Source organism: Hippocampus zosterae, chromosome 13 (genome assembly GCF_025434085.1).
Source record: "Hippocampus zosterae strain Florida chromosome 13, ASM2543408v3, whole genome shotgun sequence".
NCBI lineage: Eukaryota > Metazoa > Chordata > Actinopteri > Syngnathiformes > Syngnathidae > Hippocampus > Hippocampus zosterae.
This window is the reverse complement of record NC_067463.1, coordinates 19,996,686-20,012,254: the sequence shown is the minus strand read 5'-3', so window position 1 is coordinate 20,012,254 and position 15,569 is coordinate 19,996,686. Positions and strand designations below refer to the sequence as shown.

General features: G+C 42.5%; 4 protein-coding genes across 5 annotated transcripts in view; all 4 read left to right on the top strand.

Annotated features, from left to right (window-relative positions):
* The first annotated feature begins 54 nt into the window (after window positions 1-54).
* On the top strand, window positions 55-2,642 carry ddt (D-dopachrome tautomerase). The gene is made up of 3 exons (XM_052083825.1): window positions 55-252; window positions 2,052-2,227; window positions 2,504-2,642. The coding sequence occupies exons 1-3, from the start codon at window positions 145-147 to the stop codon at window positions 2,574-2,576; spliced, it is 357 nt and encodes a 118-aa protein (XP_051939785.1). The 5' UTR covers window positions 55-144; the 3' UTR covers window positions 2,577-2,642.
* Window positions 2,643-3,945: 1,303 nt separating this feature from the next.
* Window positions 3,946-9,451, top strand: naf1 (nuclear assembly factor 1 homolog (S. cerevisiae)). The gene is made up of 9 exons (XM_052083798.1): window positions 3,946-4,077; window positions 5,151-5,377; window positions 5,451-5,568; window positions 5,719-5,812; window positions 5,901-5,983; window positions 7,198-7,358; window positions 7,448-7,499; window positions 8,709-8,790; window positions 8,885-9,451. Exons 2-9 carry the CDS (start codon window positions 5,151-5,153, stop codon window positions 9,211-9,213), a joined length of 1,146 nt encoding a protein of 381 aa, XP_051939758.1. The 5' UTR covers window positions 3,946-4,077; the 3' UTR covers window positions 9,214-9,451.
* Window positions 9,452-9,862: 411 nt separating this feature from the next.
* LOC127612954 (CD209 antigen-like protein E) lies at window positions 9,863-14,093 on the top strand. Of its 2 annotated transcripts, XM_052083819.1 has the most exons (5): window positions 9,863-10,020; window positions 10,159-10,266; window positions 11,957-12,108; window positions 12,632-12,735; window positions 13,811-14,093. In XM_052083819.1, the coding sequence occupies exons 1-5, from the start codon at window positions 9,912-9,914 to the stop codon at window positions 13,953-13,955; spliced, it is 618 nt and encodes a 205-aa protein (XP_051939779.1). In that variant the 5' UTR covers window positions 9,863-9,911; the 3' UTR covers window positions 13,956-14,093. The 2 variants fall into 2 exon arrangements, with proteins under 2 accessions (XP_051939779.1, XP_051939780.1); XM_052083820.1 differs by lacking the exon at window positions 10,159-10,266 and having other exon boundaries at window positions 9,865-10,020.
* The window catches only part of LOC127612914 (RNA-binding protein 20-like), a 30,946-nt gene continuing 26,815 nt past the window's right edge, over window positions 11,439-15,569 (top strand). Inside the window, exon 1 of the mRNA XM_052083767.1 lies at window positions 11,439-11,443. The gene's annotated coding sequence lies outside the window, so the exon portion shown is untranslated. The remainder of the gene's footprint in view (window positions 11,444-15,569) is intronic.

The following is a 15,569-nucleotide window of genomic DNA, read 5'->3' as shown; positions in this document are numbered from 1 at the left end:
CGTGCACTTTCCCTGGCCAAAAGCCAGAAAGTCCGAATTCCCACCTTCTGCGAATGCAGCAATGAATGCAAAGGTTGACCACATCGTCAAAGAAGGAGATCGGGGCAGGAAGTCTAATCCATTGCTTCCAGCACACCGATAAATATGCCCTTTGTCGATTTGCAGAGCAATTTACCAGAAAGCTCATTCTCCGAAGAGTTTCTGAAAAAGCTCAGCTCTTTCGCTGCGGCTGTTTTGGGAAAGCCAGTTGACGTGAGTAATTTTACAATAGAGTAGCACAGAAAAAAACGATTACTCATTGCATTCTTGGACAATATCTTTGTTAAATTTAATCATTGCACATTTTTCAAAGTTTCTACTCGCAATTTCATTTTTCTCAGTCAAAAAAAACAAGATGGATTTACAGGATATCTGATAAAAGATATGTGTTATGAGTTGTTACTCTTGTGAACATTTCTGGACACATTTTCAAATGAAGCAATTGCTTCGCGGGTTGCCACGTCACGTCAATCGAACTGTATGTTAATACTGTACTGGCAAAGTGAATTACAAAATTGAGTTTAGTCTTGATGCGATCATTTAAAGCAGGGGTGTCCAAACTTTTTGCCAAGGGGGCCAGATTTTATGTGGTAAAATGTCGGGGGGCCGACCTTGGCTGACATTCTTTACATTGAACAACAATATTGTTCAACAAATTTTAGTAAGCCAGTCTGTTTCACATTTCCATTTTTATTTTAATTTCAACAATCTTAAGAATTTCTTTTGGTTCATTTGAAACAGGTATATCACATGCAACTGCTTATTCACTTGACTTTTTCTTAAACAGAAGTCTCCTGAGTGCAAATTGATTGATTTGAAACATAAAATGTATCACCATGACTTTTCAATAGTCACAAAACCTTTGACTCGAACAACAGGGAAATGAACAAGCAATACACATATCCACAACTGCAAGGATCATTTGAAATATGACATATGAGTCAATATAAACACGGAGTGATGTCTTGTTAATTCGTGAGTGATGCCCTCTAGTGTCTAAATGCTATTACTCATTTATTGAATGCTATTACTCATTTAGCCACTAGAGGGAAGCAGTACTCTATGAAACATCACTCCCCAGTCTACGAGACCTCAGTCAATGCAACACGTGTTCCATTGCGCCCAACCTGCGGGCCAGACGGCACTGATTTTATGACAGGGGCCGAGGGCCGGATGAAATTCGACCGCGGGCCGGATTTGGCCCGCGGGCCGGACTTTGGACATGCATGATTTAAAGGGACTGAACTATGGTTGAATTATGTACCATATTTCCAACTGCCTCAGTTAGAGCAGGATCTGTCAACACTGCGCCATCCCAGCCCCACTGTTTTACGCAATCCGTGGCGCGCGTGAGCATATCAGGCTTTTTTGGGGGGATTGTTAACAACAGCACCCACAACAGGTCAAAAGAAGTTGTTAATGCACAGAACTTGAAAAAAATGGTATTGAACGTCGAAGAATTAAAACAGTGAGAGATTAAGAATATGTATTTATTGAACGTGGAAGATTTCAAACACTCAGAGCTAATATCATTTAGCTTAAAAATAAACTAAAATAGATCTATAAATTAAACAAATTCATAAGTAAAACCTCGGAATGTATATACAAACAAATAGTAGTATAAAACAAAAAAAAACAGGACAATAGGTATTTAACAATATCTGTACTTGTGGCGGCCCGGTGGATGTTAGTGCATCAACCTCACAGTGCACAGATGCGCCTTTTAGTTTCACCATAAGGATTCACTGACATTGCCAAAATAGATGAAGCATAGTTTCTTAAGGCTGTATGTGTGCCTTGGGATATGTACACATGCATGGTGAGGACGGTAAAAAGACTGACAAGCATGACGAAAAATACACAAGCACCGTTTGGTCGCGACATAGAGGAGCCGCAATGTGCCCACGTCCTGCCATTTTACTGTAAACAATACGCTGCTGTGGTTGCTTTTCCTTTGTAAAGTTTTTGATCAATGATGTGAATGACTTATCCCACCTACTGCTCTGTTACAGAGAATGCACTTGATCGTGAAGCCTGGGTTACCAATGTTGATGGCAGGATCTTGCGCTCCTTGTGTGGCGCTGTCCGTATCTGCTATCGGGGTGACTGACACTGCTGACAAGAATAAGGAGCATAGCGCTAAGCTCTTTGAGTTTCTGACCAGAGAGCTTGCTCTTACTGAAGACAGGTGTGTAAAGATTTGCTATTTTTTTACGCCAGGTTTTGTTTCATGGAGCAGTTTGTTTATTTCATTATTTTCACCCCCTTTTCTCGGCGGTTATAAGCCCCCATTGCATTGAACGATATCTTGCTGAATCTGTGATTACAAGCAATTGCTACTTTCATCCTTGTTGAGGATTTATCAGAATTATTATCATCGCCATTGATTGCTGGGTATTTTTAATATTTTTTAAAGTTTTGGTACATGCTTGACAACTTTTATTTATTTATTTTTGATTCACAGGATCACCCTTCAGTTCCACAGTTTGCAGCCTCACCAAGTTGGAAAGAAAGGAACAGTGATGAGCTTCCTGTAAAGTTGTCTGTAATTATGTGAGAGAAATAAAAAATAAAGCTTCAAGCACTTGATGAGTTTTACCGAAGCTGCTGTCTCAACGTATTTTTTTTTCGTCTTTACATGACTGCATTTGTTCTCTTGAGTTAAACAAACGGGGAGGAAGTAAAAACTGCTCCAGTAGGTTGAACGATCTGTTCATTCATTGTGTCCGCAGAAGACACAAGGCTCTCCAATTCCCACTGGAGCATTTCGCAGTCGAGTGTGAAGCAGTTGGGATGGAAAATCAGCACCTCCAAATCTGAAACAAAGATAAGGTGAGAAGCTCGGTCAACTGGGAGGGCCTCAAAGTCGAGCCGCTTCTCCTTCACGTCGAGATGAGCCAGATAAGGTGGCTCGGACTGGTAAGGTGTTACGGGCATGTCCCCACCATGTGGTAAAGCTGCTGCATGCGTGACCCGACTCCGGATAAGACATAGAAGCTGGATGGATGGATGGATGGATCAAGGTTTTGGGTCTCACAGTTATAGCTGATGTGTAAATACCAACTGAAGGATAAAAAAGATAAAAGACCGTTTATTTTTCCACTTCTTTTGACGGAGGTAAAAAAGCTCACCGGCACTGGTCACCCGTTCAAAAACTAACCAGAGAGTACCCTACTTATCTGTTGAAATTATACTAGATGAGCCGTACACAGGGTAATATGGCCATTAGCTGTAAAAGGGTCCGAAATGTTGTCCTTTCTAGGCTACGCTCACCCAAAGAGCTGCAGGACGTGAAGATTGCTTTTGCGATTGTGGTGCAAAACATAATAATAAATGATGTACTTTAAAAAATCAGCAAAATGTTTTGGGTCTCCCAGTTTAGGCTGGTGTGAAAACAACTTTTCGGTCAACTACAAATGATGAAGTGCAGTCTGCTCTTTGCACATATCATGACCCAGATTCAAACCAAGGTAGTTGCGGCCACAACGTCGAGTACTAACCACTGTACTATCACGACCTGACAGAAGAACTGGCAGGCACAAGTTTCTGTTGGACTGGGCTATGCTGCGGCCACATTTGGTTTACCAAAATTAGTTGGGGTTTTTTTTCCTTCAATTGGCTAACACCAAGAGAAAACGAATGATGAAAAATGTTTTTCAAATAAAACTGTGTTGTCCACATTGAACCGATACAATAGTATGCCCCTTGTTTCACCGAAATTTTAGGTGATGGTACTTTTTAAATGAATTTTTGCACGTCTTAGTCAAATTATTGTAAAGTGTCCTTGGGTGTCTTGAAAGGCGCTTATAAAAAAATGTATTATTATTATTATTATTAACACTCTCGTCCAGCTCATGGCGGTACACTGCAGTAATGCCAAGCTAGGAAACACAAACGAATGGGCGGCGGAGAGAGAGGACGAGGAGGGAGCAGGTGGACAAGAGAAGAAGAAGAAGAAGAAGTAGTAGGAGTAGAAGAAGAAGTAGAAAAGAAGAAGTAGAAAAGAAGAAGAAGAAGAAAATAATTCCACGAGAAAAGGTAGGAATCCCTGTGCTATTTAATTTATTACAAGTGGTTTTGATATCCATTATTATTATTTTAGGAAAGCTTGATACAATTCGTCAGTATTTATTGAATAAAGTTGGTCAGGTTTCAAATTAGTACCAACTCGCTGTAATAGAGTTTACTAAGTGCAAAAGTAGATGTACTTCTGTACTGAAAATGGTTAAAGCAAAAAAAAAAAAACATTATAGTAACCTGACTGTTTACGGTCAATCGTGGTGATAAGTTTGCCTCTTTTACGACATATTTGATTTTGATCGTACTAAGAAGAAGAAATCAAAAGAAGATAAGAAAAAAACGAAATTTGTCTCAAATCCGCAATTTCCAGCGGTAAAATTTCAAGGAAGTAAGCAGAAAAACAAAGTATTTGCATTCACAAAATGGTCGCATGTTGTTCCGGAGCTAGCTGGCGTTTGATTGATTTTAATGCTATGAAAACAACGTTTTACCATACCCTTACTAACGTTATGAACTGGTTGATAAATTGCCAGATAATTACAATGCTTATTATTATTATTTATTTTTGAAAGCCAGAGCTTGTTTATTCGTTCGCGATAAGTCATTCTGTTGACAACTGGGGTTGAATGCAATGGACAAAATGTAATACCCGTATCTCGGTATTCATGCCAGACATCTGTCATGTTTATTATTTAAACCATAAATATCTTATTGTGTGGCGCTGAAGGGCAACATTTACAAGTCCACTGTAAATACTCTGAATAGTGGAGATGGTGTGCTGCTGACTTTGACTCATGACGTTGTAAATCGGTGGGAAGAATATTTTGAATACCTCAATTCCACTAACGCACCTGGCCTTTCCTATCTCTTGAGTTGAAGTCACTGAGGTGGTTAAAAGCCCCAGGTATCAATGATATCTAGGTGTGGGTCTGTATTGGTTGACAAGCATCTACAACATTACATGGACATCGGTGACAGTGCTTCTGGATTGCCAGACTGGGGTGGAGGTCCCACATTTGATGAGGTCTATTCAGGAGGGTCCTTCGGGAGGTTATTATACACCTCGATCTTAAATGTAACTTTTTTTTTAGATGGAGGAAATGATTCTGCAAAAGAATGAAGAGATGGAACTATCTCCTAATGCGATAGACACGGCCTATCAAGTGGAAACTCCGGTGACATCACACTGTGTGGACACGCAACAGAATCCAGAGACACACGTATGTGCACATACAGTGTCGGCTGCAGCAATGCCATCCTTGGTGTGTGAGCGTAACATGGAGGGCTTTGGTAGTGAAGCGTCAGAAGATTCCGACAGGTATGAGAACACCATAATATAACTGCACGGAGGAAATGTTTTATATGTCAAGTTGGTTCTTTTCTGTTCTTAGTGACAGCTCCTCTACATCATCATCTTTTTCATCTCCAACTGTGTTTGAAAATGCTGCTGACGACGAGGATTTAAGCCAACCAGCTCCCTTCAAAACAAAAGATGAAATTTTACTTGAGGTTAGTCGTTTTGGTGTACTTGTTTGCCATATGTAATTGAAGAAGTACCATATTGGCCAACTGTCCACTGTAGAGTTTTTTTTTCTTTCCCTGAAAAAAATAAAGCCATATACTCAAAAATGCAACACATTAACTGATAGTTTTGTGCAGGATTTGCCAGCGGTGGAAGAGCTAACTGTGTCACTACCAGATGATGTTGAACTAAAGCCAGTGGGAACAGTATCTAGCATCATACAACAGCTCAGTAAGTAAACACACACACACACACACACACATAGCTTTCATTGTTGTTTATTTTCTCAATTAAGTCATCATATGTCCTGTCTCTGCAGTAATAATCCAGTCTCTGCAAGACTCGCCCGCTTTAAATGATGACAGCATCATCTTTCGATCCGATCGACGAGCTTTGGGCAAGGTTGGCTGATGACAGAGCAAAACTACCTGTTGTATTGTATTTGGATTGTTTGATTGTTCCCTCACTCCTATCATGGGGAGGTTTACATTTGTGACCCAAAACATTATCCAACACAAAAGTGGAAGTGGATGTCGCCATCCCAAGTTGATGGAAACCATCAGAAAGAAGGAACACTAGAAACTAGAGAAATTACCAAGGGCTCGGAGAGGAGCTGGAGGAGAGCCTGGAACGTAAATGTGACAATCGTGCCTGTGGTGCTCAAGCTTGCTGGCCCCTGGTGGAGAACCCAAGCTGGATGGGGGACGGACACCACCCGAGTGGTCAGACGAGGATTTATTTATTTATTTATTTTTAATGTTGGTGTGCAGTGGAAGCCAGGGAAATTATGAGTGAAGTGATGATGAGAAGAAGGATTTTTGTGCTAAATTGGCTGCTAACCTCTGAGACTGTATAAGAGAGCCAGGGGGGATGGTGTCGTGACTTGTGGAGGTTTCCCAATATAAACTTAATCGATAAGGTCAACGCTGGCATTTTATTTATTTTATCAGCACTTTTTCTCAATATTCTCACGGATGCTTTAACGTAGCAGGACTGTGTGTCCGTGTTCTGTCAGTGCACACACACATTAAGCTCATCACAACGCCTGTGTGCGACGACAGTGTACATGTGTATTTTCCTCGTGCCACATTCACTGATATTCCAATTATCAGTAATATTATATATCACTGATAATTGGGGCGGCCCGGTAGACCAGTGGTTAGCACGTCGGCTTCACAGTGCAGAGGTACCGGGTTCGATTCCAGCTCCGGCCTCCCTGTGTGGAGTTTGCATGTTCTCCCCAGGCCTGCGTGGGTTTTCTCCGGGTGCTTCGGTTTCCTCCCACATTCCAAAAACATGCGTGGCAGGCTGATTGAACACTCTAAATTGTCCCTAGGTGTGAGTGTGGTTGCGAATGGTTGTTCGTTTCTGTGTGCCCTGCGATTGGCTGGCAACCGATTCAGGGTGTCCCCCGCCTACTGCCCGAAGACGGCTGGGATAGGCTCCAGCACCCCCCGCGACCCTAGTGGGGATCAAGTGGCTCGGAAGATGAATGAATGAATGATAATTGGGGTTTGATAAAAAGTTTTTTTTTAACCTACTGGACAATGTTATGCAAAACTACTGACTAACCAGGAAATACAGTACATTTGAATTCCCTTTTCTGTGTGACTCAGGTTTTTGAAGTCTTCGGTCCTGTATCCAGACCTCTGTATATCTTGCGTTTTAACTCTTCTGATGATCTCAGCAGTAAGGCGCTGACACTTGGACAAATTGTTTATTACGCTCCAGAGATGAAAGAGTATACTGAATACGTCCTCCTGCAACAACTTCAAAGGTGACTGCATAGACTCACGAGCGTATGGCGCATCGTGTTTCCCCTGTTGATACAATTTTGTGTTATTATATTTCTTTTTTTCCCTGCAGTTTAAAGGGCTCAGATGCATCCTGGAAAAATGATCAAGAACCCCCAGTCGAGGTACATTATGCTGCTTGAATATTTGCACAAGTTGTTAAAATGCCAGTGTTGAAGCAAATTATGTTTTTGATTGTCAGTTAAGCCTGGTGCTAAAAAGAAAGTCCCGAACACCCCTTGACCTGTTTTGCTGGATTTTTTTTAGCACTACCTTATTTTCCGCACAACAAGGCGCACCGAAAAGTCTTCCATTTTCTTAAAAGCTCCCAGCACGCCTTAAAATCCGGTGTGCATTGTGTCTGGTCGGTAATATGTCGACCCCAAGTTGGCTCCTTGCTGGAGACATGCTTACAATGTCATGACTTGCTGTTGGTTCAGTGAATTGTGTCGCTGTTTTATTAACTAAGTTTTTGTTGCAGCTCCGAAAAAAGGAGCGCTCTGGTGTTGATTTTTAAAACGCACATTATATTAATGGTTTTCACAGTCTCAAGAAATACAGGTACGTCTTTGCCCGTCTCCGTGCCTTCTCTTCTTCCGTTCGACTTGAGAGGCGTTCATGACCGCCTCCGAAAAATGTAAATTAACGATTCCTTCAATTAAACTACGAAAATTGAAAATAATGCATCAAAACAGACCATCAAGCGAGGAAATCACAAAATAAATTCTATAGCCCCCCCCTACAGAATTTATTTTGAGATATCCTTGTTTGTGAACACCAAAGGAATAAATAACAAAACAGTCCAGTCTCCTACATTTTTCTGACATCCGATCCTTCTGTTGGAGCTACGCTCTCAGAAATACCAAAATAAATTCTGTAGGGGGCTATAGAATTTATTTTGTGATTTCCTCGCTTGATGGTCTGTTTTGATGCATTATTTTCCATTTTTGTAGTTTCATTGAAGTAATTGTTAATTTGCGGTTTTCGGAGGCAGGAATGAACGCCTCTCGAGTCGAACAGAAGGAGCGTACCTCCATCTAGTGGATGCATTGTAAATTGCACTTTATAATCCAGTGCGTCCAATATCTGAAAAAAAATTACCAAATAGGCCATTCGTTGAAGGTGCACCTCATAATCCAGTGCGCCTTTTAGTGCGGAAAATACGGTAAATTAAACAAGGCCGGTGGGTTATAACTTTACATTGTAGGGGTTTAGACATACCTTCAAGTATAACCCCTGCAAATGATGCACAATTTGGAATGCATGTCTCAGGCATGCAAAGGAAGTGATTTCTCTTTCACCGTGGTACGGCTAATGATTGTTTCACTCTCCAGGCTTTAGATTACAGCGATGATGAGAAGGAGCAGCAAGCCAAGAGGAGAGTGAAAAACACAAAAAAGCAGCACAACAACACAGGTGAGAATGTTAAAAAAAATATTTTGTCCTCTCGTTTAGAAGAATGGAAGCGATTCTTTCATGGCTTCATTCGGAATGTTTTGTCCCCTTATAGAAAGTGTTAGAGTGAACAGTCTTCCGCCTCAACGTGTAACACAGAGACGTCCGCGTGCTCCATTCAGTCATCCCAATGTAAACGCCAACCAACCGCCTTTTCGTCACTCGAGTCAGCCACCCCTGCGCAGAGATGTTCCCCGAGGATACCATGCGCCTCCCTGCCTCTATCCACCCCATCCTCCTCCCCCAATCTCCTTTCCACTATTCCCCCCTCCATCATTTTTTAGTCCATCATACACCTCTCCACTCTGGCTACCAAATTCTGTCCCATTCTCAAAATTCCATCCTCCTCCTCCTCCTCCCCCACCACCACCTCCTCCACAATGAAATCAATGTGGATTTTTTTTTTTAAGGCCGATGCCGATTCCTATGTGCCATAGAAAAAATCCAAAGACTGATTAATCAGCTGATTCATTTAAAACATGTCACGAAACTAACATTTAGTTGGTCCTTTAATACTTAAAACATTCCAGGCAGAACCTTTGTATGTTTTAAAATACTTGGTTCTTTCATATTTGTTCAACTTTGCAACAGAGAAATAAAACGGCTGATATTTGTCATTAAATGTGTCTCATTTTATTTGTTTATCTGTTTAAAAAAAACTGGCAAAAAATGTGTAGTATTTCTAATTTTTTTATAGACAAGTGCACACACACACACACACGTGACTATATATTCTGTTTGTGGGGAAGAGGGGGAAAAAAAGACGGATCAAGTTAAGTACAACTTTATTGTCAAATGTGCTTTATGTGCAACATACAGCACCGATGAAATTTATTCCCTCTCAACCCGCGTGCGGTACGCGTGCCCGTGCCACCATCAAGTTCTTAGATCAGTAGTTCTTAACCTGTGTTCGATTGAACCCCAGGGGTTCGGTGAATCAGTCTCAGGGGGGTTCGGCCATGGAGGTTAAGACACACCCGACTCGTGGTTTAAGACTTGTGACAGAAAGGATATGGTGAAATATTTCCTTGTACACAACACCAGGAGGCAACAACATCCTACCTGACTGCATCTGCTTATACATGGCTGTGGTGTTTAAATCTCGTGGTTCTCAAGTCAGCATTGAAGTCGGTGAATATGAGCAGATTCCGGAAAATGGACATGGAGACATGAGAGAAAAGCGTCTGCCAAGTAGGTAAAATAGGACTTATCATTTGTTTGGTTCTAGTTGGCTTAACATCCGTCTTGAACAATTAAATTTTCCTTTTCTGTTAACCATTATTAAATACTGCATTTGCTGATTTTAACTGTGTGCGTGTGTCTTGACAGAATCAAAACATGCCTCTGTGGTTTTGATGGGGTTTGGACTCCTGTGTGTCCTTCAAGCCGTTCTCAACATCACACTCAGACTGAGTCACAGAGAGCTACCTCATAAAGGTTGAGTAAATGTTTTGTTGTTGTTGTTTTTTCATTAATTATCTTTGTAGCTCAGCTACCGGTCATACAATTCAGTAAGACAAGCGTTTGCACTAATTCGTTTTTTGGGGGGGGGAACGTAAAGACATTGCCTTGTTCCTCAATTTCTGTAGTTGTCAGTGTGGCTAAATTACGTCAAGATTGCCAAATCATGTCCCAATCTGTCTGCTATTTTTTTTTTTTTTTCTATGCATATATTGTTTTATGTGCAGATGTTAATGCTACTATTATCAGATCCACCCCCAGCCCCACCTCTCCACACACACACATTTAAAAGCATTAAATTGTTTTGATAGACATTGACTTGACTGTGTTGCATCACATATGAGAAAAAAAATGGACAGTCTTCAGAAAGCATGAAAATACTGTAAGCAAAAAAGTTATGTTTATCTATACTGTATGGCTATTATTCACGGAATTGTCTCAAAGGGCTTCACAGGCCCACGGTTCCCAAAAAATCAATATCTCGAAGTCGGCACATTTATCACAAGATATAATTTTCATGACAATGTTAATTAAAAAAAAACATGAGAAGCCCATTTAACCCTCATATTATGTTGAAAAAAAATCACATTGATTATTATGACTCTCAATTTACCGGTCGATCTACGTCCCAACCCTCATCTATGGTCACGAGCTATGGGTCGTGACCGAAAGAACGAGATCCCGGATACAAGCGGCCGAAATGAGTTTTCTCCGCAGGGTGTCCGGGCTCTCCCTTAGAGATAAGGTGAGAAGCTCGGTCATCCGGGAGGGGCTCAGAGTCGAGCCGCTTTTCCTCCACATCGAGAGGAGCCAGATGAGGTGGCTTGGGCATCTGATTCGGATGCCTCCTCAGCGCCTCCCCGGTGAGGTGTTCCGGGCATGTCCCACCGGGAGGAGACCCCGGGGAAGACCCAGGACACGCTGGAGAGACTATGTCACCCAGCTGGCCTGGGAACGTCTCGGGATCCCCCGGGGAGAGCTGGAAGAAGTAGCTAGGGAGAGGGAAGTCTGGGCTTCCTGCTAAAGCTGTTGCCCCCGCGACCCGGCCCCGGATAAGCGGTAGATGATGGATGGATGGATGGATGGATGGATTATGTTGTGGGTCATTTTGACCCGCACCTTAAAAATCCACACAAAATAGTCAAAAAACAGGTTACACCAGTAACAACTTTGTTTAAGAAAACAAAGTGCTACAGGTTGGCATCTCCAAGAAAATGGTTCTTCTCGGGACTCATTCCCGTCAATCAATGCATAATCCTTCACACCACCTTGGAAGTGATCCTCATCAGATCTTGTCCAGTTAGCTCAATGCCAAAACCTTACAACAACAGCCTCACTTCTCTGATCGGAGGAGAAGTGGCTGTATGTAAAACACACCGAAATACAAATGTCGAGGTCTGAAGCAGGGCAAGAGATGTTGGCTGACCATGTCAGGTGCCCCAGACAAAGACCAAAATTTCAATGTACAGTACAATAAACATCCTTGGCCGGGGAATCATCCAGCAAAATCTTCCATCCGTTGGCTCGCTGCTCACTCTCTGCACTTCTATCTCAGCCATGTTTTTGAATAGCAAAGAAGCAAATGCATCAATTTTAACTATGAAATAATTATTTCACACAGAGGTGAGGCTGTGACTTCCCTAACCACACAAATGTCTGTGTGCAGGCAAAAAAGAAGAGATCTGTCCACAGGACTGGCTACAGTTTAACTTCAGTTGTTACTACATTTCCTCCATGAGGAAGAGTTGGCACAGCAGCCGTCAGGACTGTCTGCAAAGAGATGCTGACCTGGTTATCATTAACAGCAGAGAGGAACAGGTATATTTATATGGAAAAGAAAATACATCTCAATTTTTTTGTTTGTTTGTATTTGAATGTTTTTCCGGGCCGCCTTGTATTATTATTATTATTATTATTATTATTATTATTATTATTATTGGGCGGCCCGGTAGTCCAGTGGTTAGCACGTCGGCTTCACAGTGCAGAGGTACCGGGTTCGATTCCAGCTCCGGCCTCCCTGTGTGGAGTTTGCATGTTCTCCCCGGGCCTGCGTGGGTTTTCTCCGGGTGCTCCGGTTTCCTCCCACATTCCAAAAACATGCTTGGCAGGCTGATTGAACACTCCAAATTGTCCCTAGGTGTGAGCGTGAGTGCAAATGGTTGTTCGTTTCTGTGTGCCCTGTGATTGGCTGGTTAACCGATTCAGGGTGTACCCCGCCTACTGCCCGGAGACAGCTGGGATAGGCTCCAGCACCCCCCGCGACCCTAGTGAGGATCAAGCGGCTCGGAAGATTATTATTATTATGTGAATCAGAATAATATGCTCTGCTTTTTTGTCATAGGCTTTCCTCACTGGGTTCACCAAAGCAGCATGGATTGGAATGTCTGACAAGAAGAAGGAGGGAATTTGGATCTGGGTGAATGGTACACCAGTAAACAAAGACAGGTGTGACTTTAATAAAAAGGCTTCCTGCTTGCCACTTGCACACCTGTCACCCATTGGTGACTAATTACACATGCTTTATTTGGGCGCTCTGGCAGTCGACTCACTGCCGGAGTATTCCACGCCGTGCCAATTCTCTCGCTTATTCCTAATCCATTCGTTGCCTTGTGGCTGTAATTGCGCGTCTTTATATTCGCTCGTGTAAGATCCCTGCCTATGCTGCCGCCCGGTTCACTTCGCACCCGACCCCTTTAGCCCCTCCAATAGTTGATGAGCTCATGGAAAGGAGGATCCACATTGTCTCTTCGGGCCGAACCCAGCCGGGCCCCATTTGTTGTAGGCCCGGCCACCAGGCGCTCACCAGCAAGGCCCAGTCTGGCTCCAAAAGGGGGCCTCAGTGACGCACATCCTACTGAAAAATCCTACTGAATGCCCCCACATCCTGCCCACCACCTCTTCCAGTTACCACCCTCAGACTGACGCTATTGAACCATCGACACCAAAACCAGTAGACACTGGGGTGACTAAAAATAATACAAATTAAAGTTAACTTGCGGGCGGCCTGGTAGTCCAGTGGTTAGCACGTCGGCTTCACAGTGCAGAGGTACCGGGTTCGATTCCAGCTCCGGCCTCCCTGTGTGGAGTTTGCATGTTCTCCCCGGGCCTGCGTGGGTTTTCTCCGGGTGCTCCGGTTTCCTCCCGCATTCCAAAAACATGCATGGCAGGCTGACTAAACACTCTAAATTGTCCCTAGGTGTGAGTGTGAGTGCAAATGGTTGTTCGTCTCTGTGTGCCCTGCGATTGGCTGGCAACCGATTCAGGGTGTCCCCCGCCTACTGCCCGGAGACGGCTGGGATGGGCTCCAGCACCCCCCGCGACCCTAGTGAGGATCAAGCGGTACAGAAGATGAATGAATGAATGAAAGTTAACTTGTTGGTTTGAACATATTCAGGCTGTTTTTCACTTTCCATTTCACTTTTGTCGTCAAACAATCCTGTCTCTTAGGACAGAGCAACACATCGACCGTTATTTATTCTCAACTCCTCATGTCAATTCATGTTTTTCATTTTCACCGTAGGTTAGAATGGGCCCCTGGACAGCCTGATGGAGCGTTTGGAGGAGAAGACTGTGGTGATATTCGTACAATGATGAATTTTATTGGTTTGAATGACTCTAACTGTAGTCTCAGATCCCAATGGATCTGTGAGAAAACACTGAGGTAGAGATACTTTCTGTGATTCATATTATCCATCATTTTTGCACTCATTCAGCGATCCCAATATTTCCTCCAAAAACTTTGGGCCCTGTTTTCATGCCCAGCGCTATACCTGGTACAAGTAGACGTTGCACGTTCCACAAAGAGTTTGTGTTGGCAACTCCATTCCGCCACCCACCGCTAGTCATGTATATGTCGACCCCAAGATGGCTCCTTGCTAGAGACATGCTTACAATGTTGTAACTTGCTGTTGGTTCAGTGAACTGTGTCACTGCTTTATTAAATATGTTTTTTTTTTCAGCTCCGATAAAAGAAACGTTGTGGTGTTGTTTTTTAAAAACGCACATTTTATTAATGGGTTTCACAGTCTCAACAAATACAACTGCATCTTTGTCCGTCTCTGTGCCTTCTCTTCTTCCGTTCGACTCAAGAGGCGTTCATGACTGCCTCTGAAAAACGTAAATTAATGATTCCTTCAATGAAACTACGAAAATGGATAATAATTCATCAAGACAGAAAATCAAGCAGGGAAATCACAAAATAAATTCTACAGCCCCCCTACAAAATTTATTTTGTGATTTCCTCGTTTGTGAATACACAACAAAGGAATAAATACCAAAGAGGGAAATGGGGGTAAATAAAAATCTGTGTGTTTCATCTGAGGGGGCGTTCTGGCTGTTGCTCATCATGGCGTGCGTGTGTGCATATGCGCGCATGTCCATATTTGGGCGCCTGCGTGCGTGCGTGTGTGTATATGCTTGCAAATGCGCGATCGGGTCGATCGCAGGAGGTCGGTCGCTTCAAAAGTCGATCTTTGGACAAAAAAGTTTGCCCTATGTGGCAAGCTGATCCAAGTACAGTACTAAGTAACCGCTGCAGCTTGCATGCAGACAGTGTCTGCTTCGAGTGGCAACAACGGAATAAGAGCCAGAATTGAACAGCGTTGTTCAAGAGAAGGAATGCCAGCAGTCCCTGCACAAAGGCGCTAAGCAACATGCATAGTAAGAGAAAAACATTATTATATTTTTGTTTGTGGACTTGGTTGAACCGAGAGTTTGTGTGTATGGGACAGTGCGCACAATATTCATTGTTGAACATGACTGGCCTGTGGTCTTTTTACCGGAGGAGTCAATTTCTCTCATTATCATGTTGGTGTACAATAAATCTGGCTGAGCAGAGGTTTGTGTGTGTGTGTTTGTTTAATAGAAATGACAAGTATTTTCCTAATACTCCTCTTTGTTTATTGGCTTATTTGATCTATATACCTATTTTACATCACATATTGTCACCAAATTTGTATTATATTCTGAGTGTATGTTCAATGTTCCAGAAATTATTAATAACAATAAAAAAATAAACAAACAAACAAAAAACAATACCCATCCTGCCCATATCTTCAGCCAGAGACTGTTACACCCGCGCTGCAAGAAGGAGAGATACCGACGCTCGTTCCTACCGACTGCTGTCAGGCTGATGAATAAAAAATAACAATCATAATAATAATAATAATAATTAAAAGATGTGAAGGAAAATTGTAAATAGTACTGCGATTTATCCATTTGTGTTCATATTGTATTTAATTGAAAGATGTTTGTTGTTGTTTTTTTCTTTCTCCTTTCTT